The sequence below is a fragment of the Stegodyphus dumicola genome, chromosome 5, assembly GCF_044657685.1.
Source record: "Stegodyphus dumicola isolate Sdum_Otavi_A_Nest chromosome 5, ASM4465768v1".
In the NCBI taxonomy this organism is placed as follows: domain Eukaryota; kingdom Metazoa; phylum Arthropoda; class Arachnida; order Araneae; family Eresidae; genus Stegodyphus; species Stegodyphus dumicola.
The window spans coordinates 39,869,076-39,894,408 of NC_140772.1; the positions used below are offsets into that span (position 1 = coordinate 39,869,076).

Sequence of the window (25,333 nt, forward strand, 5' to 3'; positions counted from 1 at the left end):
GCTGTGTCGAGAATACCGACTAACTTGTCAATCGAAATTTTTTTGTTTTCACTAACCTCTCTGTCACATTCTTCATGTCTTTATCCATTTTTTGCAGCAATTTCACTTTTTGTTTGTTGGACATCGAACCATACTTTCGTTTTGTAGATCCTCTGGAAGTTCCAGCATCGGAAATTCTATTTGACATAATCGAAATTTCAAGTTTACTTTTATAAAATTGCTCTTACAGTCTGCAAAAAATAATAAGCGGGATCTAATTCGAAGATTAAGGAACAATGCAATCATTAAAATTAACTGAAATAGATAATTAGGTAATTTTAGCTTACACCGTCCGTTATACATTAAACGCGCAGGCGAAAACGTATTCTGCACTTGCGCACACGCATATGCGCAGTAGTCAAAGTCTTACGCGCACGCGTAAAACGCCTGTGCGCATGTGCCAACACGGCACATGCGCAGAAAGTTTTTAGCTTTGAGGTCCGGATTATGGGTGTCCGAATTAACGACTTTTGACTGTAGTAATTAATACATTAAGCACCAAAGCCTGTTTTATGCCCCTTTCTGTTTACCTCTAATATCTGATTTCATTGATATGTTAGTGGCCACAGTGTGTAGAATCTGGTAGAATATCATTTTTTAAATTGTATATTGTTGGTCAACAGTGACTGACTAATGTTTGAATGGAAAATATACAGTCAGTCACCAATGACTGAGATGAAAAGTGTACTGTCAGCTCCTGGTGACTTAAATGGCACTGAATTTGTTAAAAAATATTTCTGAAGCCCTCTATCACATAGTTTGACAGAGAAACAATTAAAAGTTTACAATTGGGTGTCCCTTGTTTTTTTGGTGATTTTTTTTTTTTTTTTTTTTTGATGCCAAGATTAGTGCCAGGAAGGCACAATTTCAAGATGGCCACTACACAAAACCAAAACCACTTAAAAAAAAAAAATTAGAGAATTGCACGAACTTGGCATTGCACACTGCCTTGACTTTGTTCATGTACAGATTGATCTATGTTCACTTTAAAAAAAATCAGAAAGCTAAAATTAAGATAAAACTATTATGGTAACCAGAAATGGGGTTTCACCACCGAAATTGAACAAAATTTGTTGTCAATCGAAGCGTCATTGAATTCTACAATACAGCAGAGAAACATTTAATTTTTCTCTTTTTTTAAACTTATTTTCATTCACAACTTTACTTACTGAAAAAAAAAAAAAAAAAAAAAAAAAAAAACCGAATTAATTGAATACACTTAAAATGAGTACTCTTCTGTTATCGAAGACCCGGTTCAGAAATATGTGTATGCCAGCATTGAGTGTATGTATGCACACACCTACATATGTATATACTTATATACATGCATACACGAACACATAAATCCATACACTTCTGAATCTAGTCCCGAAAACACAAGAGTACCAAAAAATGAAAGGGTGCAAAATCAAGACATATTAATGCAATGAATTAATTAAACAGTATTTTGCCTTTATTAAATAAAAATCTGCTGCTACAACTTCTGGTAAAGAAGGGAGAGCAAACATTCTTGCTTGAAAATATTAGACTACAATTTAAATCCTGAAAGAAGAGTTTAAAATCAAAAAGCTTAAAAATACAAAAATCTTTCAAATATTTAGCTTCTCTTATTTAAAAAAAAAAAAAATTATTGCTGCTTCGCCCTATTAATGAAACTAAATCATCATCAATGAATAAAATATAAACTTAACTCGGGAAAATAGCAGAATCGTCCACTGCTTGGCGTGTTTTTAAGAATTGCACTAACTGGTTATCCATTTGCACATCGACCTATTTTCACTTAAAAAAAATACCAGAATTGCACAAAAATGGCTTTGCACACTACCTTTATCCATGTACACATCGATCTATTTTCACTTAAAAAGTCAAAGAAAATTGACAAAAATCCAATTCTTCTTATTCTTGTAAAAAGTGCCAAACAAATAAGTGGGCGATTCTGCACTTCACCCCTTAACTCAAAAAGAAAGTTGATTTGAAAAGTTCCAGCATTTTTTATATAATTTGTGCCTGATCTTTACAATATGGTAACTGGTAATTTGGCGACATTTTGGAGGCAATAAAGGTTACTACCTGGGACTTTGGTAATAATGTGAGCAGTACTCAGTTCCGATTACGCATTATTTTGTGTGAGGGAAATGAGAGATCATATGATATTAATGGACGAATTACGGTTCTTTAATCGTAAAAGGGGGGAAATCGGGAAAAAGTCTGGAAATTTTGTATTTGCCTTTATCCTGTGTTGTGTGAAACAGTGTTCGTTAATTTTTGGATCCCATGGCCCTAACTAAAGTGAATTCGAAATGGTATTTAGTGGGATTGAAAGGTGTAGTAATAAGTGTTTCTTTAAGGTTGTGCGAGATAGAAGTAAAGATGTTTTATTAAGTTATTTATTTTACCTGGTACCTTGGTGTGAACTATAAGTACGATTTTAAAGATCCTGAAACAGAAATAAGAAAAGTTTATCGGACACGTAATCAAGATTCTGAAGAAGAATAGGTAAGTTAGTATTTTTAATTATTTGAGGATATTATTTTTATGCATTGTTCTAAATGTAAGGTGGAAGTAAAGTAATTTGCGTAAACGTGCATGGAAGTAATTTAAATATTTGACACTAAGTATTTGTAACCATTTGTAATGAAGTAAAGGTATGAATTAGTTAGTGACGTTTGTAATATAATAGATAATGTAGAGGTAAAAGTTTTTGGATATTTTATTTATTTTATACGGGGAAATGTTCATATTTGGAAAACATATGTACTTTTTCGCGATCAGGTAATTTCATATATGTTCTTTTTACCGGGTTTAAAGATTCAGAAAATTGTTATGCATTTTCGTGAAATTTTTCTAATTTATGAGAAAAAAGCAGTGTACATGGATATAGTGAAGAGTGTGCGCAATGCCATTTTTGTGCAATTCTGGGATGTTTTTTTAAGTAAAAATAAGTCGACGTGTACATGGTTTAGTGATATTTTAATTAAATGATAGTTATTTTGTGAATTTTATGTTTGTAGGAATTTGGTATACATTTAAGTTGAAGTAAACGTGCATGGAAATAATTTAAATATTTGACACTAAGTATTTGTAATGCTTGCGGTATGAATTCGTTGGTGACGTGTATAATATAATAGATGATTTAGAGGTAAAAGTTTTTGGATATTTTATTTATTTTATATGTGGAAATGTTCATATTTGGAAAGGGTATAAACTTTTTCGCGATCAGGTAATATCATATATGTTCTTTTTACCGGGTTTAGAGATTCAGAAAATTTTCCTGCATTTTCGTGAAATTTTTCTAATTTATGAGAAAAAAGCAGTGTACATGGATATAGTGAAGAGTGTGCGCAATGCCATTTTTGTGTAATTCTGGGATGTTTTTTTTAAGTAAATATAAGTCGGTGTGTACATGGTTTATGTGTATGTGTTATTTTGAAAAACGCGTAAGGAGTATGGTATTGTGCACTTTTTCCCAATTTTGCAGTGAATATTTGTCATGATTAAGCAGTTTTGTTAGATAAAATTTCTAGCATAAGTGTAATTCGGCTAGTAGATTGTTGGAAGAAGTGTTCAGTATATAAAAAGAAAAGAAACATGTCTTTACTTCGTGAAGACAAAATGGCGGCGGGAAAAAAAAAATAGAGGGTTGCTGTAAGAGAGTTGGTCGGCAAATTTTCGCCAAAAAAACGCCAAGTTACCATAATGTAAAGATCAACCTAATTTGTTTTTACTGAATATGGGAAAAAAAAAAAAAAAAAAAAAAACTATATAAATGCAGACGTGCAACCTATACATTGCTATAAAATTTCACCATAACCATGAATTTTGGAGGAAAGTGCAGAATCACCCACTGCTTGGCGAGTTTTTAAGAATTGCACAAACTCGGTATCCATGTACACATCAACCTATTTTCACTTAAAAAACATCAGAGAATTGCACAAACTCGCCGTTGTGTACTCTCTTTGTCCACATACACATCGATCTATTTTCACTCAAAACATCGAAGGAAATTGACAAAAATCCAATTATTGTTACTCCTGTAAAAAGGGCCAAATAAGTGGGCGATTCTGCACTTCAGCCGAATTTTGTCTTGGATGCAGAATATCATGTAATTAACAGAAGTAGAAATTTTGCAATAGACCACTTGACAATTATATTATAAAATCATAGCTACTTCCTGATTATCCACTCTCACAAAAAGTGGCCAGTAAATATTGCCAAGTTTGAGAATGGCAAAAACTGTTTGGCTATCTTTATATCTCATACGTACTCTTCCATTTAGAAATAAACAAATAATAAAAACAAGCATTTTACAAAAAGTGAGACTATGTGAACGAACAAAAATATATATGGCTGATATTTACATTTTTTACAGCTGGTGGATGCTGTTCTGTAGAATGATGGCTGAATGTAAAGCATGCATTACTAAAACACGTGCGAATTGGCAGTTGCATGCATAACTGAAAATGCGCACAAAAAACAATGGGGAAATTCTATGAAATATTAGCAGTGGGGATATGGATAATCAGAAAGTACCAAATAACATTTGATCTATAATTCTTAACATAATTTGTTAGGAATTATAGATCAAATGATTAATTTTGTTTTGGTGGTGAAAAAAAAAAATTCCATAACGCAGATAATCTTGCATATTTGACTGACATCTATTTATGACAGTCTCTCTACTCGGTGTCTGCATTTGATTGCTAACCGAAAATAATTACCTCTTCAAATAGACAAAGAGAGCATATATAACATACCTAATACATCATATCAAAAATTGGTATGATATATTAGAGATTAGAACGATTCTATGATATAAAATAATTTGGGTTTTCATCCGCAGAGAACCCATTGGCGCCGCTGCATTTTTACTCGGCAAACTCGCGGTTCATCGACTATTATGACCATGGTGATGCATCAAACTATTCTATCATCTTAGATAATCAATAATATTTTTTATTTCAATTTAATCATCTATTTATGTCACACCTGCCATCCTCTGAAAGGTTATTGTCAGAAAAGCATTAACAATATATTATCTTGTTAAAATTTTACACCATAAAAATTGATTTATTCTCATAATTTCAGATGACAATAATCAATAATAAAAATAAAAGCATTACTACCCCGGCATCTATCTACGAATATATTTCTGTCTATTTGTTGTTAAAAAATTCAGAAAAAATAATAATAAATAAGAGAAGAATTATATAAATCTGTAAATGCGAATGACAGCTTTAATTCAACAAAATGAACGCAAGATGAATGGTTGCAAACTTCGAACAAGCAAATAGGATAAATCCACTGGGTTACCAGGTTTGAACTATTATCGCCAAAGTTGGCTATGTTTACATTTACCGGGTTCTCTGCGAAGTGCTTCCAATAATTTGTATCATACATTTGAGACAAGAGGCTCCCAAAACAGAGCTTGAGTATAGGACTCCATTGGTGATTTTTTGGCTTGGCGATTAGAAATGTCCCCAAGCCATGGAAAAGCCGTTAAAATTGAAAACACAAGTTAGAAGGCACATTTTAACCAGAAAAAAATTTGAGAATATATGTTTAAATAGCAAATTTGAAGGTACATAAGTAAGTAAGGGCATATTTTAAGTAGTAATATTGAAAATACAAGTTTAGCCTTGCAGCTAAAATTGAAAATAGATGTTAGAATGCACATTTTAACAAGAAAAACTTTAAATACAAATTTAGAATATATATTTAAACATTGAAACTGAAAATAAATAAATAACGGCATATTTTTAGCAGTCATACTGAAAATTCAAATTACAAGCTGTAAAATTGAAAATAGGAGCTCAGAATACATGTTTAAATTTAAAATATGAAAATAGGAGTAAAGAATGCATGTTTAAATTAAAAGTAAATAAAAATTTGAAAATACACAAGTACATAGAGGCATATTTTAAGCAGCAATATTGAAAATGCAAGTTTTAAGAAGTTATACAACCGAAAACAGGAGTTCAGAACACATGTTTAAATTAAAAATAAAAGAAATGCTGGAAATTTAGTAAAGTTTACAAAATCATGGTACAATTTACAAAGAAATCCTATACTCTGCCCAATTTATGTCCCTTACAATTTCGAGAAATTTGTTGAGTACATCAATATTTTGCTCCTTCAAAGAAAATGACACTTTCCGGTTTAAAACACAAACACGCGGGAATGTGACAGGTTGCCGAAGTGGAGTATTCTATAATTTACTGGGTTACCAGAAAAACAACCGTCCAAAAAGTGCGCCAAGCCAAATATCGACAATAGGGTCCTATACTCAAGCTGTACCGGCTCTTTTATACCCATGAAAGTTATCTCATATAAGAAAAAGAGGTAAGATGACTTTTGTAAAAAAACAATGTCTTACACATGCTTAAAAATTCTCCACCCACCCTGCGGACAATAGTAGCAGCAGCTCGAACATGCTTTCTAGGTGAAATTCATGTTTGCATTTGCATATAACATTGATACATAGTTTCATTACACGGAAATGTTAAAAACTACAATAAAAGAAATTTTTATACTTCACAAATAAGATACATTGATACACGTTGTCATAACTGATGTAGCAACAGCATATGATAAAAGTATAAAAGACAGCTTAAACAGTTATCAACTCTATATAATGAAAAAGTTACCATAGAAAGTTACAGAACTTCTCAAAGAGTACAGTATGATTTCCATATATAGTGTAATGTTGATGAAAGAAACAGTTTTTGTCAACTATAACATAATTACAGAAGAGATGAATAGTAAATCTGCAGTGAAGAGGAATGAAAAACACAACCTTGAATAATAAAATCTGTATTCAAAAGTTGTCTCAGCGGCAAAAATAAGGAACACCATTGTTAAGTTTTTTACGTTTGCTAATGCCTTCAAAAAACTCTTTAATATCATTTTCGCTTACTGTTCTCTTGTTATCAGCAAATGCTTTCAGGTATTCTTTTAGCTGACCCTTCATTGAAGTGTACGCACGAATTGCTTCCATTTGTTTAACTCGATCCATTTGGCTTAGAGCAGACAACCCCTTGTCATACTGGCTTTCAGTTGCACAGCCTTTCCCTCGTTCTTCGTAAGCCTGAATTGTATCATCTGGATTTAATAAAAATTCACAATCATATTTAAGATACATGTCCATGCAAGAGGAACAATGGCACAATTCTTTACGCCAATTTTCAGGCCAGAAGGCTGTTCCAGATGTAATGATTTTGTCAGTTTCCATTTTTTTGAGAATGCAATTTTCAACTACTTGCTTTACTTCATCAGTAGCAGATTCTTTTTTTACATTACAAACATTAGCTTCCTGTTTTACAACAGAACTATCTGACTGAAAATTGACCTCAGAAGCACTACTTATTTCCTGACTTTCGGTATTTAACTGGGAATCATTCTCTTCTTTAACAGAAATTACCGATTCTATACTTTCTTCAGTTTTGAATTTTTCTTCTTGTACACCATTTTCTTGTTTGATTGTATTCTCATCATCACACACTTTAATATTCTGAAAATTATTAAGATATGTATATAAAAATTTATGAGTTTCCATGCATTTACCACATATCATTTCAAAATAATCATCGGGAATTTCACACCCAAGATGTCTGCCGTGGTACCAATCTTCACACATCACACATTGTATCATTTCATCTGCAGTATCATCCTCTAAATCAGGATAAGGTCTACTGCAATTACAATATAAACCTCTAAAATTTTGGTTGTACTTATTTTTCAAGTTTAAAGGATCCTTCTCAGGTCTTAAAGTACATGTTTTGCCAGGAAACTTGCTGTTCCCGCAGTCACATCTAAAATTTCTTTTAGTGTACAATTCAACAACTTCGTGACCATCATGACAAGCATAGCAACATGCCAAACAAATTCCACCGGGTTCATCATTTACAGAACAAGTTGTACAAGCATATAAAGCTTGCCGCGAAACATAACCTTTATCGTAAGAACAGTTTGTGTCATCACTCCCTCCCAAAACAGCGTTTGCATCCTCTTCTAACTCTTGTTCTTCTTGTAAAACATCACACATAGTAAGTTCGGTATCCTCTTTAGGTGAAGAATTAGATGATTCTGCCATATTCTGATAAATGATAAATACTTCTTTTAAAATTACTATAATGTCACTTATCGCTAAAATTTTGCCAATCCGCCAATTGGAAAAAAAAAAAGATACTCGAGTACGGTTACGAGTACATTCATGAGCATAACACATTCTTTAAAGTGCATAACATAAACATCAGTGCATAATTTTCAGAATATTATTGTAATTAATTCATTTGTTAATGAAAACATTTTTACTATGAACAGCTTGAATACATTTTTATAAATACTATTTAAAGAAGTTTTCGTTATAATTTAAAATGTCTGCGTAATAATATTTATTCTAAAATTAGCAATGATTTCAAATTTATTTAAAATTATCGGACTGCTGTCATAATTTTTGACTCCATATGAGACAAATCTCGACAGAAAAAAGTTCCTGATTCACAAGGTACCTTGCTTGCCTAGGATACAAATTAAAAGGCTACTAACAATGCACTACATGCTTAAAAATAAATTAAGAGATGTTTATGTGTAAAGTTCCATGGAAACGACACTTTCGAATGCTCAATTTTATAAGCTAAACAATATAGTTTCTTTGCTTTTGTTTCAGCTTTCGTTCTGATTGCTGGTTTATCAATGATGTCCTTTACCTATCGAAGTCCGGGGTACTAATATTTAGGTTTTTGTTTTTTGGGCAAAAAGACTTAGTTGATCACTGTTTCATTTACATTTTCCCACTTTCTTGTGATTCTGTATTTTTTGATAGATTATAACTGAGCGTTTTTCTTTTATTATTATTAATGTCACCGTAAAAAATTATAGTTTTATGAACTAAATATTAAAGTTTTTCTTTTAAAATTTTTTCCGGGAAAAGGTGCATTTATAACTTTTTGCTGTAAGGTTTCTCGAAAGAGGCGTCTAGAGAAACAGTGATACGAATGTCCTTCTATTAACACGTTTCACTTTGGTCTGTAATTACATTAATATGTCCAGGCAAATACTTAAAGTAGCAGATCCCAAAAAAGTTGTGAGTATTTTTTCTCGCTGCCTCTGTTTTGGGCGTAATGAATTAGTTTATAGAGAGATCCGGCTTAATTCTTGCTAAACACACAAGAAAATCTAATTATTTTTATCAGTTTGGGGTAGGATATCGCGCTTAGATATTAATATAATAAAATTTTTGTTTCGTTATACATATGTATTCAAGTTGATTATTTAAGAGATTTTAAATGATCAAAAATTATCTTGAGATTGGAATAATTGCTAATCACTCTCAAAATTATTTTTTGATATCATTTTTTTAATGCAAATGAAATATATATTAAAATTTTAAGACAAGGTGTTAAAACAGGTTGTGTAAAAACTTTATTTATTTAGTATAACGTGTCAGTGCAGTTTATTTGATGTGTAAAGTATTTATTCGAATTTTTGTATCACATTTATTAGTTGCTCCTTCATGTGTTGTGAATTGATCAATACTACAAATCTCCAGGTCCATAAAAATGTACTAAATATCTGTTTTTTTACTCTTTTTTGCTTAGGCCAGTGAAACTTGTGTTCTCTTCTACTGAGGAATTTTGCTCAAATTTCATAACTTTTCACATTTTTTCAATATGAAGCAGATCTTCGTTAGACTATACAACATAATTGTATTGAAGAATAAATTACCACAAGTGGTTAAATGAAGTTAAAAACAAAATGCTTTAGGTTGACATGCGGCTGATCTAAAATATTTTAATTCATTTTTAACATAATTGTGTTTTTTTCTTACGTTATTTAATTTCTGAAATAATGCTTGAACACATTTTACATTTTGCAATAAAGCATTTTTACTTAATTGTTCAGTCAAATTAGGCTCTTTTATATTTTCAGAGCACCTGCTGCTTTTGTCTGGATACCTATTTATTGAATACTTTGGCAGCTAGTCACCTGCATAGTTTTTTTTTTTTTTTTTTTTTTTCTCTCAGGTTTTTTTTTCTTTTATATCTGTATAGATATTTCTTTTATATACCTCTTTTTTCTGAGCGAATTATTTAAGATGCTTGACTTAAATGCTTGAGTAGGTTTTAAAGGAGATCAGTGGAAAAGTCTGATTAACAATTTGCATATAAACAACTTGCAACTGAAGTTAAATTTTAATCTGGTACATTATTAGGTAACTGGTGTTCTTCAGAAACTACTGTTTGAGACAGAACAAACATAGTTTGCAGATTTTAACTGTTAGAAAGTAACCATGTGGTAAAGATTTAAAAGAAGTTATATAACAATAATTTATAGGTTTTAGGGTTGTAGTAGGTAAATTAAGTAACCAAGAATTGTCTAAGTAATGAAGAATTATCCTTCAATTAGAGGTATTATTTATATTCCTGCAGATTGTTTAAATAAATTGAAGAAAATCTCATGCATACTTTATTATGATAGTTTGTATACGAAATTAAAAAAAAAAAAAAAAAGACAAATAATTAAAATTTTGTCATAAAACAGAATTGCTGTTATTTTGCAAAAATTGAACTTGTAGGTATAAAAAAATACTTCTCATACAATAAATTCCTATTTTGTAAATTTTAGCAGTCCATTTCAATTTTATTTATTTTTAATGGTGGGAACTAGCCATTTTTAGGCTTTCACCACTGCTAAGGCTAGAAATGGTGGCCATTTTATCATGAAGGCACCTAACAAGCAGCTACCATTACCTCCTACGAGGGAACATACAATTTACATCCATGTCTTCTCTGGAATTCAAACCTGGGCCCTTTGCTATCGCAGTCGGCTCCTCTAACCATTATTAGCTAATTAAATTATGATTTTATACCATCTGGGCAGCTGTCCATTGCAAAGTAAAAGGTTTGGAGTATCTTTAGGTGTTTTTATAGTTGATGAAATTTTATTTTTATTGACAAAAAAATGTATGTGACCTGAGCTGACTTTAATTGGAGTGATTCAATAAACTTCATGTTTGCTTCTTAAGATTAAACGAAAGCTGAGTATACAGTCAAGCTGAGTATCAAGTCATTAATTCGGACACCCATAATTCGGAATGATCTATAATCCGGACCTCAAAACTAAAAACTTTCTGCGCATGCGCCGCGTTGACACATGCGCATAGACGTTTACGCGTGCGCGTAAGACCTTTTACGACTGCGCATATGAGTGTGCGCAAGTGCAGAATACGTTTCCGCGTGCACGTTTTATGTATAATGGACGTATAAGCTAAAATTATCTAATTATCTATTTCAGTTAATGTTGATGATTGCGTTGTTCCTTAATTTTCGAATTGGATCCGGCTTATTATTTTTTGCAGACTGTAAGAGCAATTTTATAAAAGTAAGCTTAAACTTTCGATTATATCAAATAGAATTTCCGATATATATTTGTTAATATGTAAAGGATCTAAAGCGAAAGTATGTTTTGAAATCCAAAATCTGTTCATCAATTTCACGCTGCTCGGTGGGGGCAACGCCGCGGCGGGCGCGTAATGAATTGGAAGTTGATCTGTCAGCACTATCCTTATCTTCAGCGCAGATGTTTTTATTTTATTTGGCTTATAATTCCTTACCAAATGTAGTATTTCATCTCGATATGCTCCATCTTTGATATGATTTAAAACAAGTTCCTCGTCATTATAATTCACTTCCGATAGCGAAGAAAGTAACAGAGGTTATTGAAAACGAAAAAATTTCGATTGACAAATTAGTCGGTGTTCTCGACACAGCAATTATAGGACTTGAACAGTGGAACTTTGTAACTGAACAAGAAATTATGTCTGTTTAATAGAATTAAAGAGAAAGTATTATCACATGAAACGAAGCAAAACTTAAACAACTTACATTGAAAGAAATGTTTAATAAAGTAAACAAATAAATATTAAGCTTTTTCTTTTTGCAAATTTTGATACCCTTTAGATCATAATTGTTCTTTATTTCATAAATTACAGTTTCATATTTTTAATTTTAGAATTTCTGCATGCCATCTTACGAGATTTAAACTGATGATCTATAATCCGGAAAAATCGATAATCCGGAATCGCCGAAGTCCCGACGAGTCCGGATTAATGACTTTTGACTGTATATATATAGATCAGATACTGATTCAGTGGTTTGTGTATTCCTTTCCGAGTTATTTGATTTTTTATCTCTGGTGTTGAGTTCATGTTGGTGAATCGAGTCTACACTGTATTTAAATTTTTATTATAGTTTATTAAATGGTGTTATAAAGTCCATATGATTTTTCTGCCTTGCAAAAGAAATTTAGTATGACAAAGGTTAACAATCTTTGGAGAATCTACAAACTTTAGGGAGACAGAAATATGATTTAAGGAGAGAAATAAATAATAAGTATTATTATTATAATTCTGGACTTGTATCAAATTTATTATTTGTCATTTTATGAAATGTTATTTGAGTAGTACCAAAGTGAACAAAGGCTTCAGTCATAAGAAATTAAAATTTAGTATTAAAATACCAGCTTCTGAGTTAATTAATTCAAATTTTAATTCCTAAACACTTTAAGAAGTTTCAGTTAAAAAATTAATAATGAATATTTGTATTTAATATTTTCTATTTTCCAGAGTTCTGAACTTTTTGCTCTTACATACGGATCTCTTGTTGCCCAAATATTGAAAGATTATGAAAATGATGATGATGTTAACAAACAGCTTGAACGAATGTGAGATTTAATTTTTATTGTTTAATAATTTATATAATCTTATAATTCTCTTAATTTTTTAAAAAATTGTTAATATTTTCAATTTTATTTTTGCCTTTTGTATATTTTTTCAAAGGGGTCACAATATAGGTGTTCGACTTGTAGAAGACTTTTTAGCTAGAACTAATGTTGGTCGTTGCCATGATCTACGAGATACTGCAGATAAAGTGCAGGTATTGATATGTTTTTAATGTCCTATAAATGTAATTTGGCCTTTCTTTCCCATTTAATGTTGAAATAACATAGATTTGATTATGCACTGATCAACTTTATAAATTACTTTTTGATGCTATAAAGTATTAGGTAACTTATACATTTTCCCATTGACTGTGAAAGTTGATGGAAATCCTATCAGAGTAGGGCCAGTCATTTTGGCAGAATTTTGAAGGAACAATTGGCTGTTAATTTAGTTAGCTAATCATAAATAACTCTTCATTAATTACATAATTTACAGATACAAATTATATCTACACAGTATAGTGGAAAACAAAAACAAACAAACAAACAAAAATCTGAGCTCTATATCAGCTAAAAACCCTAATGGCATTTAAACTAACTACAAAATGGTCATCTTTATGAACCCAGTGTCATATAAATTCATTTAAATACCAATCTAAGGTGTATTGCTTGGTTTTGAGTTGTTATTATTGCATCATTTTGCTTATTTCTAAAGTCTTTTTTTTTTTTTTTTTTGTTTAGTATGATGGCAAGAATCATTTTCTCAAAATGTAAAAGGAAAACAGAGAAACAGCAGTTAATTTATATACTTCTTCATAGAAAAAAAATTGGCTAACTGAGAGTTAATCAGGGTTACATGAAAACAAAATGAAGGTCTTATCAGTGTGTTGTTATGTCACTTATCCATTATTTTCCTAAATTGCACAATTTTGCTATGCCTTTTATTTGTCATAATGGTTGACTAAAATATATAAGTATCAATTGTTTTTATTATCGTCAAATCAGAGACATTCAGTGAGCCAGACTTCTTTCCAGCCAGCAAACAATTAAAAATAATTATTTTTTCTTCCTGTGCTATTTTACTTTCAAAATAGAAATGTTCTAGCTTTTAAAATTGAAGTCCTTTTTGAGTTCTAATGTTATTTAGTTAGAGAGATTTAATTTTATGATTGCCAATAGTACATAGTATTTTTAGCTAGAATTAATGTTGGTCGTATGGAAAACATAGGAATAAAAAGAAGCTAACTTTTGTTTAGTCGGATGACATGATTTGAAGTGTGGTGGAAGGCAAACCGATGAAGGTTTATGGTAAACCGTAGTACTGAAGTTGGATGTGTTACGTGTGACCAGAATGTCGAGAAACGGAATAGAATTGCAAGTCTCAAGTTTAAAAGTGAACTGAATAGCAGGATCAATGGAATTCATTGTTGAAAGAACTTTAATTAAATCATCTTTATTACTTTCAAACAGTGTAAAAGTATTGTCTAAGTAGCAGAACTGTACTGGGATATCTTTTCATACAGAAATGGTTTTAAAATAAATGCTCACATTAACTAAATAGCTAAGATTAGATTATTGTACAAGACCTCAACAAGATTAAACCTTAATTTTTTTCAATAAAAAGATAAAAATTTATATAAATGCTTTTCTTAAGGACCCCATTCCAGATATGAATTCCTGGGGTATTTACAGGATTCCTTGCTAGTGTGGCTTAATTTACATTGGCCAAACTAAGAGAGCCTTAAAATTTCATGTTAAGGAACATGAGGCATATGTTAGAAAAAAGGAAACTCAGAAGGCTTCTGTTGCCCAACATTGTTGGTCCGAAAATCACACTTTCAATTTTTCTGCTGCCAAAATTATTCAAAAAACATCTTCCATTGGTGAACTGGATTTTCTAGAGGCATTTCACATTCAAAAAAATCTTTCTGTTCTAGTTAACGACCCTAATTTAAATCCATTTTTTTGCCTTCAGCCTTTAAAGAAATTATGTTTTAGTTCTGGTTTCATCAACAGATGGCGCCAGTGGCTTATCTCCTGTCCGGGTTTTCTTATCTTATCTTGTTCATTTGCGCTTTTGCAGCTGAGGATGGTGGTTCGGTAAAACCATCGAAACTAGTCCTGTGAAAATTTGAAAATATAACGCTGATTTTTGTTGTTTGACTTCTAAATTAATATTTGTTCAGCATGTTATTGTATGTTAATTAATGAAGTGTTATTTTGCATTTTCAAAGCATGATGCAGTGTATATTTTTAATTCCTATATTTAATTTAAAAGCCAAAATGTTTTTTGATTTAATCTTTTAAAAATTTATTTATGTAGTAATTATAATAAAAAATTCAGCAGAATTTCAGAATTTAATGTTCTTCCCATAAATATATTTAAATGATTTGAGAGCATAATCCAATACTTCAAATATGATATGTATATGAGCAAGGCTTTGTTTTTACAAAATATGCTTTGTTTTTACCAATTTAATGTTTCACATTATGTAAAGTTCCTTTAATATTTTTCTTACTTTATTCAAACTCGGGTAAATTTGCTTAAATATTTAGTGGAAAATAAAGAAGAAATGTTTTAAGTAGAATTTATTAAAAATTCAGATTTTCAAGAATTCGAAAGTATATATCACATACTTATTCATCTTGAGCCTGTTTTAAGAGATATTTATCAAACTGTAAATATTCATATATAAGTAGTTTAAATAGTTATTAGTAAGCACATTGCAAAAGCTTAATCTGATATTTGTGAAAAACTGCTTGAAATAAAAACCCCCAGTAAAAACACAACTCCTTATAAAACCCATTTGCATCTAGATTAACATTTTTAACAGTATATCACATTCTGTTTCAAGTTAACATAACTTTTTTTTTTCTGTTATATAATCTGTAGTTATAAGTCTTTTCCATATTTTTTTATAGGCAGCATTTAAAATGTATTTAGGAATAAGCCCTGTGATAACAAATTGGAGCCCTGCTGCTGATGAATTTTCATTATTGATTGATTCAAATCCCTTAACAGAATTTGTTGAATTACCCGAAGGCCATAATTCTTTAAAGTATTGTAACATCCTTGCTGGTGTTATCAGGGGTGCATTAGAAATGGTAATATTTTTTATAGTAATATGCCAATAATACTTTGCTTATATATCTTTAGACACTGTGTATTGTTTTATGTGCTGCTGCTTATACCTGAAACTTTATTTGAAATTATGAGTGCAGTTTTATTCTGAAATTATGCACTTCCTAAAGTCGAGCATGACAGCTGACAGCTGTACAGCTGTAAAGACAGAGCTGTATCTCCTTTATTTCTCTCTTGTCTTTATTTGGAAAAATTAAAAATGTTACTTTAGATAATAATTTATCTCAAATAATTTATTAACTGGTAAGTTCTGCACATTGCATAAAATCTGCATGATGGAATTGGCAAAAATTTTATAATAATAATATGTTGGTTAAATTATAATTTTTTTTGGTTAAATTGTAATTTTTTAAAATTTTCATTCTCTAGGCATTGTTTTATTGAACACTGTGCTGAAAATTTGACCAGAAAAGTTATTTTTTACATTATATATATAAAATTAAAAGTAACAGGCAAAAGAAAAACAAGTCAGAAAATAAATCATATATCATAAATTTGAACAAATACATGGTATTGAAAATTAAAATGTTTTAAAAAATTTGAACTATCAAAATATTATTTGCTATGTCATATAAATTGCAATACCATTTATTTGCTCAATTTATGGTATATGGTTTATTTTCTTATTTATTTTTCTTTTGTGTGTTTAGTCGTAATTTTAACTTAATAGATATTTGCAAACTATATCTTAGCAGCATTATGCACAGGAAATATTTTTTAAGTCCTTATTAATATATTTTTTCCAATTTAATTATATGTTTGTGTACATATTTATATATATATAAAATAATATAATCCAGAAATGGAAAGTAGGACAATAAGTTGCAATTTTTAGATTGTATTTCAAGTAAAACAGAACACCAATTAATTTCTCTATACTGTTATTACTGATTCTTAATTAGTAGTTTGAATAATTAAAACTCAGTCTTACTGAGCAGCTTTTTTAGTCTTCATTCTTACTTGAGAAAAAGAGGAAGTGTTTTCACATCTTTTAATTATTATTAATCGATTGGAAATTAGTTTGTTCTGGAAAATAAACTAATTTCCGGTCAGTAGTGATAATTATTTAGTTTGTTGGTTGCACTTTCGTTTTAAAAATGTTTTAATTATTCAATTTAAATATGCTGATGAGTAAATTTATTACAATGAAATTCCATCTTAACTACTTTATTTTCCAAGGAGATAACAGATTCAATAATCTACTAGTAAATAAATTATATACACTGGTTAACATAAATTAAGGAAATATCACAAAAATAGCGATAACTTCCTAAAAAATAAGCCAAACCATGTAAAATTTGAATATGTTGCCAAGTAAGAGTAGCTGAGTAAAACTGCAATATGCAAATTAGTAGCGCTGCACTCGGAATACGTCATCTGCGAATAGCATAAAAGTCCATGTTTGAGAGTAAGCCCACATATTTCACTGTGATAGTGACATCAGAAATCTGAGATAGCCAATTTGTAACAATGACCTCCAGGCAATGTTGCCAGATCATGTGATTTTGTGCAAATTTGAGACTTTTGACAAACTTGTGCTACTAAAATTTTAGTATTTGCGATTTGCGAAATTTTTGCGACATTCATCATTTCCTTTCTGCTAATTTTTGCAACTTCAAAGATTTTTTTAATGTATTGTAAAATGCTTTTATTTCAAAATAATTTATCAATTAAATATAATTTACATTAAAAAATAGTTTATTTAGGCTTAAATAGAAGTTGACATCTCGCGATCTTGTTTAGATGTGGGCTTTTCTTTTCAAGGCTGCACAGCCTGATGCCAGTATAACAAGAAAGCCTTAAGGGAAGTGAAGAAAGTAAAAAGAAAGAAAAGAAAATACTTCGGACCCCTCACCATCCTCCCTCGTTCCCATGCATTTTGTTTTTCAGTCAGTCCCCTCCCCATTTCTATAATGATAATGAGTCAAACCAAAGAACTTGCAGCTTACACTCTATATATAGCATTCCTCAATTAAAATATTCACAATTAAGCAAAAAAAACAAGGAATTAAAAAAAATTAACTGCCGACTAAAAAAAAAATTTAATGCGAAAGAGCTAACAGTCTAAACGTGAGGAATCTCTTAAGAACGGATATCTGCAAATTAATTTAAAAATTGAAACTAAATTAAATGAGAATTAATTAAAAAAGAAATGGATATTTAAACAATTGAAAATGAGCAATATAGTTTTAAAATTTTCATGGATATTCATGGATATTTAAACAATTGAAAATGAGCAATATAGTTTTAAAATTTTCGTTAAAGCTAAGATATGTAATGAAAAGACTAAGAATTGAATACAGTCTGTAACTTACAGAACCAATAGGTGGTAAATTTGTGATAACATCAAAGGTCATGCAAGCTGCATAACTATGACGTCACAAAAATCACGTGATCTCTGACGTCATTTGCAATTTTTTTTTTGACTTTTTTAGTCTTCTTTTGCTACTTTAGTTAAAAATTTCTGGCAACACGGCCTCTAGGCATCATTTGCCTGCAGAACTACAATGGAGAGCCATTGGGAGACTAGAGGCAGGACAAAGTCAAACAGAAGTGGCCAGATGGCTAAATGTGAGTCTTTCTGTGGTTCATAGACTTTGGAGGCAGCTTCAAACCACAGATTCAGCATCTAGGAGGTTCAGCCAAGGACGGGCAACTGCTACGACGAGCGTCGATGACCGATATTTGACATTATGTGCCAGCAGGAACAGAACCACTACTCCGACTCTTCTCAGATCCTCCCTTACTGCAGCCTCTGGAAGGTTGGTGTTAACGTCAACTGTGCATAGAAGGCTTCACGAAGGTGGTCTGTATGTGAGACAATCAGCCATTTGCGTGCCGCTCACATCACGCCATAGGAGGGACCGTTTGCAGTGGGCACGACGACATGTCCACTGGACGCCTGATCAATGGAGGGCTGTTCTCTTTACGTATGAGTCCAGGTTTAATCTAGAAAGCGATAGTAGGTGTTATTTGATATGGAGAGAACCTGAAACCCATTATCATCTGTCAAACATCCGTGAAAGAAATGCATATGGAAGAGGTTGCGTGTGTGTTTGGGGTGGTATCTGTTTGGGTGAACGTACAGACCTCCATGTCTTTCCAAGGGGAACCATGAATACTTGAGTTTATAGAGATGAGATCCTTGATGCTTATGTGCGCCCATATGCCAGGGCAATAGTTGATGGTTTCCTGTTAGAGAACAGGGCCCACCAGTGGCCGAGCGGTAAAGTCGCTATACACTGGTAGTTGGGTGCGAGGTTCAAATCCAGCGAATGGGCTGGATGGCGGGGCATTTTCGTGGTTTTCCCTATGTGTAACGTGTATACGAGCCAGTTTTCTATAGAAAGTCCTCTACAAAGGCATCCCTTTCCTTAGGCAGATAGCTCTAGTGTGCTTTGCTGTAATTAAATAAACCAAACCTGTTACAGAACAATCTGGAAACTATGCTTTTACCTGCCACTTTCTGGCTAGCCTAAGCCCAACAATTTTAAATTGTATAAAGTTCAGAATGAATTTCAATTTCAGGCTTTTCATCAATTTATATTTTTTTTCACTGCAATTCTCAGAGGTGATTTCTATTTTGCATATGACAAGCTGATGTCCTTTCCGATTTCTCATCCGTCGGAAGATCTGAAACAGTTTGTTCACCACTCTAGTTTATTCGCATCATGTGTACAGTTCACCTCGGTATTTTTAGCAATTGGTACATGCTTATTTTTCTCTATTTCCTGAAAAGCAGTTCCAATTTTTGCCTTAGAGTCATGATTAGAATCTGATTCTTTACAAACATACGTATCCTTGTGTAGAATCAAGTTTGTATCCGTAAAACTTGTATTATGAGACACACTTAGCTTGTGATGTGGATGTATTTTCTTGCAATACTGAACACTCTGTTTAAGCTGTTCATCAGCTTTTCCCTCCTCTGAATCATGTGAATTTTCAGATGGTTCAATACTTGCTAACTGTAACTTCATAACTTTACTATCAGTTTTTACCACTTGTCGCCTATGGCTGCACTTTCATTTTCTTTCCATCTCTGCTTTAGGCACTTGAGAATTAGGAGTATTATTTTCATTATTTGTGAAAACTTTTACTATAAGCCTCACATTTCATCAACCAAACATTTCAACTTCTGTGTGAAGAATTTTTGGTTTCTTTTGCAAGTGCCAGCAATAGCAACAATACATACCGCCCAGATGGTATAGTGGTTAGGGGAATCTGACTGTGATACGAAGGGCCTGGATTCAAATCCCAGAGAAAGTATAGATGTAAAATTGTCTGTCCTTTTGTAGGAGGTAACGGTGGCTGCTTATTAGGTGCCTCCACAATAAAATGGCCACCACTTCTGGACTTAAGAGTGGTCAGTGCCTTTATAGGCAAGTGCCCACCATTGGGGAAGGGGAAATAGCAACAGTACTTGGCTAAAGCTTGTAGAGACATTAGGTAATTTTTGGAAGCAGGCAAGATGAAAAATTAGCAACGCCTTTGCCAGTAATCGAACCACGGACCTTTGGACTACCGCCCCAGCTTGCAAGAACGACTACACCACAAAGGCATGCTAGGAAGGTGGGAGAAATACCTTATATACTCCCCCTTTTAAAGTGTGACTGAGGTTTTTAGGGAACCCAATCCCCAAATCCTGAGTGAGGAGAATCATCATCCAGCACCCGTTTTTAGTTCGAGCACCACTGTAGAGACATTAGGTATTTTTGGAAGCAGAAGATATGAAAAATTAACCAAGCCTTCACCAGGAATCCAACCGCGGACCTCTTGAATATCCGCCCAGTGTGCAAACCACTACACCACGAAGGCATGCTAGGAAGGCAGGAGAAATACCTTATAAGCTGAACAAATTTCTTATAAAATCAGAGTCAGCAATATTATTACAGTAAATTTTATCACTTCATATTACACAAATATTTTTCTTTAAAATCATAATTTCTCAATAAAAGATTCTTTTGTGGAATTTAAATATTTGATGTCTAGGCACATGTATATAAATGTAATGTTTTATATAGTATATCAGAAAATAATGTGTTTAAATGGCAGTGTAAGTTAACTAGCTGTGCATATGTCCAGTGCTCGGTAGAGTTTTATGATATTTAAAATACTGAAAACTAATATTCTTAAATTGTTCATTTATTGAAAGAAATTCATTTTAATCTTTAGTATAAATCTAATATTTACAATTTAATATTACAATTTGCTCATATTTACAATTTAAAAATTATCTTTGGCTTTACATACCTTTTATTTCTATGAGCCGTGGCTATAATTTAAGTATTCTGCATTGAAATGGATATATTCTGTAGTAGCTCATACTGCTTATTATTATTGTAAAATTACAGCTGCAAACAGAAAATCTATTACACTTATATGTTACATATCTCTCTCAGTATAATATATAAAACATTCTAAACTATATCCTTAAAACTTGTATTTATTACAGAAAATCTATAATTTAAGGATTAATAAAATATACAGAATGATTCTAAATTATTTGGACAAAATGTTAATGCAGGTAGAGGAGAGTGAAATAAGCAGATTCTGTAATGGGATGTATGTGCAAAAATGGCATGTATATGTAACCTAAGGTAGGTAAGAAATATAGGTGAAGTCAAAAGAAACAAACATTATAGTAACTCAACTTTTTTACAATAGGGGCTCAGAAGTGCAACCACCAACAATAAGTCAGGATTTACAGCAATGGTTTAATATATTTGGAAGATTTAGCAGTTGACCGCTGTTTGCTCAGGAATCATTCTCTGTGCATCCTTTGAGTAACTGCTCCACTTCTGTCCACAACCTGTAGATAAAATGCAAATTGGCAAGTTCCATGCTTGTGCAGCAATGCTTATGTTCAAAAGTGGACCTATTGATTTCAGCCTTTTCCACTTCAACATGCCATTTCTACACATGCACCATTTACAAAATTCTGCTTCTTTCAGTCTCCTCTACCTGCCTTTACAATTTCGCCAGATGTTTTACAGTCACCCTGTGTAGCCATATAATATAGCTATATTAGACATAACATTTTTTAAGGAAAATGTTTTTATACCATCAGACTTCAAATACGAAGATTACATGAAGATTAATAGTAAATAATTATCTGCAGAAATGAGTTCATGGTAAAGTTAAGAATGTAAATTTAAAAGCCATGTGAATATTTTTAATTAATAAATAATTTTCTCTACATAGTACAAATATTCTTAACTGATACCAAATTTTGGTACTCGCATTATCCACTGAACCAACCTGCAGTTGTTTTCGAATAATTTTTCGCCAACTTAATACTTGAAAAACAGTAGCCATTTAAAAAATACAGCAGTCTGCTGAAAATTGTATAAAATAGCTACAAATTAAAGAAATAAAAACACAAGAAACATCCACAATTAAACAGTAAAAATTACGTAAAACAAACATCCATAACAAATTAACTAAATTATGAATGCAACAAACATCCATAATGAAACATTTTCTATTTTCTCAGTTTGTTGTTCATTTTCTATTTCTCAAACATTTTCTATTTTTTCAGTCTCAGTTTGTTCAAAACATCGGAGAAATGCAGAATTCTTGACATCGCAGAGCTACTACTTTTGAGCTGCAAGATATCTATAACAATGTTACATGGGAGATAAATAATGCTAGTCAAATGCATTGTATTCAAATACTTGGCTGGCAGATTTTAGTAGTACATTTCCATACAATTTGATCGTTTGTGAACTACAGTGTCATGATATGTGCATTCCTACCTAGACAAAACACCATATTTCTGAAAGAATGCAACACTTTATTAGCAGACAAACTCCACAGTTGCATTATAATTCGTTACAAGCCGAAAAAAATTCTAAAACTGTGTTGCAACCATTAGTGGGTTGCTAAATAAAATACAATTTTGTAAAATTCTAGGTTGCTTAGGTGACATTTAACTTAGGTTCATGTAATCTAGGTTCACTTAAACTTAGGTGACATAGAACTTTGCCTAGAGATCCTTGTCACACTTGGGGTGGATAATGCAACATTATCCAGATTTCTTTAATGCTTTGTAATTCAAAATGTTTGCTAATTGTGTTTCATTAGAGCAATTATTGAATGAACATTTTGCATTATAGGTACAAATGGAAGTTAGTATATGGTTTGTTCAGGATCAATTAAAGGGGGATAATTCAACAGAACTTAGAGTAAAGTTCATACGAAGGTTGGAAGAAGCTGTGCCTGTTGGAGAAGACTAATGTAGCTTCATATTATTCCGTACTGTTTTTGTTTAATATAGTATTGTCTAATAATTGTTCTATTTTTTTAATGTGAATAATGATCTGCATTCATTAATAAAGAGTTATTTCGTCTTAGAGAGGAAATAATTTTGTAAATAAATAATTTAATAAATGAATAAATACAATATAAATAAACAGATAATAACATATGTTAATCTTTTAGGTATTATCTTGTATATTAGCAAAACTCAGTGCAAATTTTAGATTTTGCAGACAATTTAAAACATTAATGTTCTGTTATAAGTGTAATTCGTAGGTATTAACTGCAGTAGAAAAGTAAAATAATTTTCCCATAATCATTATAGTAGGAAAATATGATTTAATGTAAATGTTTTCCTTGAACAAGCCAAAGGTCTGCATAATGAGGTCTATTCTTAAATAATTATATGGTAATGTTTCATATTTGGAAATGTCTCATCATGAAATTTTAATGTTTCATCATACAAAAGGCAACATACGCCAAGATTTTATTTTTAGCCCAAATGGGCTATTAGTCTCGAAATGGGATTTTGCATTAGTAACTATAAACTTTGTACCGTATTTTATGGTCTATAAGACACACTTTTTTCTTAAAAAAATTGCTTAACAAATTCAAGTGCATCTTATACTTGAAATTAATATAAAAATGTCGTGTGTTTGGTTTAAAATTTTCGCCATTCTTAAAAATGGTCATATATTCGATGCTGTGGGAAACCTAACTCTATCTGGCAACATTAGATTCAACTGGTAGCAAATGGCAACACTACCTAGAGTGAGAAATGATATTATTGTTAAATTTTTCAAGAAGTATGGCATAAGTAACTCTGTCAACGGCAGTGAAGACCATCTTATATAATATGAAGAGGATGACGAAGAAGAGAAAGAAGAATAAGAAAGAGTTCAGATAATGATTTTCAAGAATTTTAAAGGTCAGTTTGGTTTCATAAACTAAGAATTTTTTTTTTTTTTTAGTCTGGCTTTCCAATCTAATAATAAAAATGGTAAAAATATTTGTTTTTTTAAAAAATTGCTTAAAAATTAAGGTTTTTCTTATAGTCCATAAAATATGGTATCAGTTTTCAAATTGTTGTGACCAAATATTATCGTCTTGTATTATTTAAAAAAAATAAATAATAAAAAATCTGCATGAATGTATGAATGTTTTTGGCAGTGTTAAAAAATAACGGTACCTAGAGCTATCAAATTTCAAATAACATTGTCCTCCACCCAAGCACGTGCAACTGTAAGCCTGAATTTCGGATTTCATGTTTCATATTTTGTAAAATTTAATGAATTTTTGGTTAGCAAACTCAATAATTTGAATGTGAGCAGTAGCAACATTGTATGGAATAAAACCCAATTATCTCCACTTCCCGAGACTGTCTGTCGAAAATTCTAAAGATGTGATGTTTTTAGATATCTGGTGACTTTGCTGTTGAATTGAATTTTATGTGGCGATAAGTGTTAACACTCTGATATTTAATAAATAAAGTTAACACACAAAATGTTAATAACAAAAAGACAAAAAACATTTTTGGTAGCCATCTTACTTATAACACTGTTATAATAAACTAAAAGAGTGAAAGAAATATAAAAATGTATGCCAACACTAAACACTGCATCAGGAATTCTAAATTTTGTTAAATTAAATAAACATTTTGTGATTTTTCTTGTTGAATTGTATATGGCATAAGTGTGAAGAAAATGGTGCATAATGATGAAGCTAAAAAGACAAAACAAATGGATTAGCAGAAGTGAGTGCAACAGCAGACTGCGAGCTAAGCAAGAGCATACAAAAAACTTCAACAAACCTTCCTAGGTGACCATTAAAATCTGAACAGGTTTTTTTATTTATTTATTTTTAAATTTTCTTAACCTTACTATCAAACATGTGATTGTAAACAGCATATTCAAAGCTGCTGATAATAAATTGTTTTGAAATTTTGTTGTAATCAGTGTGCTACTTGACCAGTTCCCTAGTAGATCTTAATCAGTTTCTTAATTATTCTAAAACAATGACACTAAACCTTTTTTCATGTACAAACATATATGTAAAGACTGCTGCCAAACAGTATGTAAGTAAGTCATATTATGACTAACCATGTAATAAAATTTTGCTTAAAGAATAATATAATTATCATGCAAATTTTTGGGTGTGAATTTATGTTACAGATTTATG

At 31.3% G+C, this 25,333-nt stretch overlaps 2 protein-coding genes across 2 annotated transcripts; one reads left to right on the top strand and one right to left on the bottom strand.

The window, feature by feature from the left end:
• Window positions 1-1,470: 1,470 nt before the first annotated feature.
• On the bottom strand, window positions 1,471-8,221 carry LOC118191880 (putative E3 ubiquitin-protein ligase UBR7). Its single transcript, XM_035362732.2, has one exon. The coding sequence runs from the start codon at window positions 8,126-8,128 to the stop codon at window positions 6,866-6,868; it is 1,263 nt and encodes a 420-aa protein (XP_035218623.1). The 5' UTR covers window positions 8,129-8,221; the 3' UTR covers window positions 1,471-6,865.
• A 584-nt stretch (window positions 8,222-8,805) lies between these two features.
• Window positions 8,806-25,106, top strand: Bet3 (blocked early in transport 3). Its single transcript, XM_035362733.2, has 5 exons — window positions 8,806-9,121; window positions 12,662-12,759; window positions 12,875-12,971; window positions 15,679-15,861; window positions 23,014-25,106. Exons 1-5 carry the CDS (start codon window positions 9,080-9,082, stop codon window positions 23,131-23,133), a joined length of 540 nt encoding a protein of 179 aa, XP_035218624.1. The 5' UTR covers window positions 8,806-9,079; the 3' UTR covers window positions 23,134-25,106.
• Window positions 25,107-25,333: the final 227 nt, after the last annotated feature.

Excerpts from the sequence above, each read along its gene's own strand:
- LOC118191880 (XM_035362732.2), bottom strand. The coding sequence starts at position 8,128 with ATGGCAGAATCATCTAATTCTTCACCTAAAGAGGATACCGAACTTACT.
- Bet3 (XM_035362733.2), top strand. The coding sequence starts at position 9,080 with ATGTCCAGGCAAATACTTAAAGTAGCAGATCCCAAAAAAGTT. Across the intron at positions 12,760-12,874 it reads AACAAACAGCTTGAACGAAT|GGGTCACAATATAGGTGTTC; the intron begins GTGAGATTTAAT and ends ATTTTTTCAAAG. Across the intron at positions 12,972-15,678 it reads ATACTGCAGATAAAGTGCAG|GCAGCATTTAAAATGTATTT; the intron begins GTATTGATATGT and ends ATTTTTTTATAG.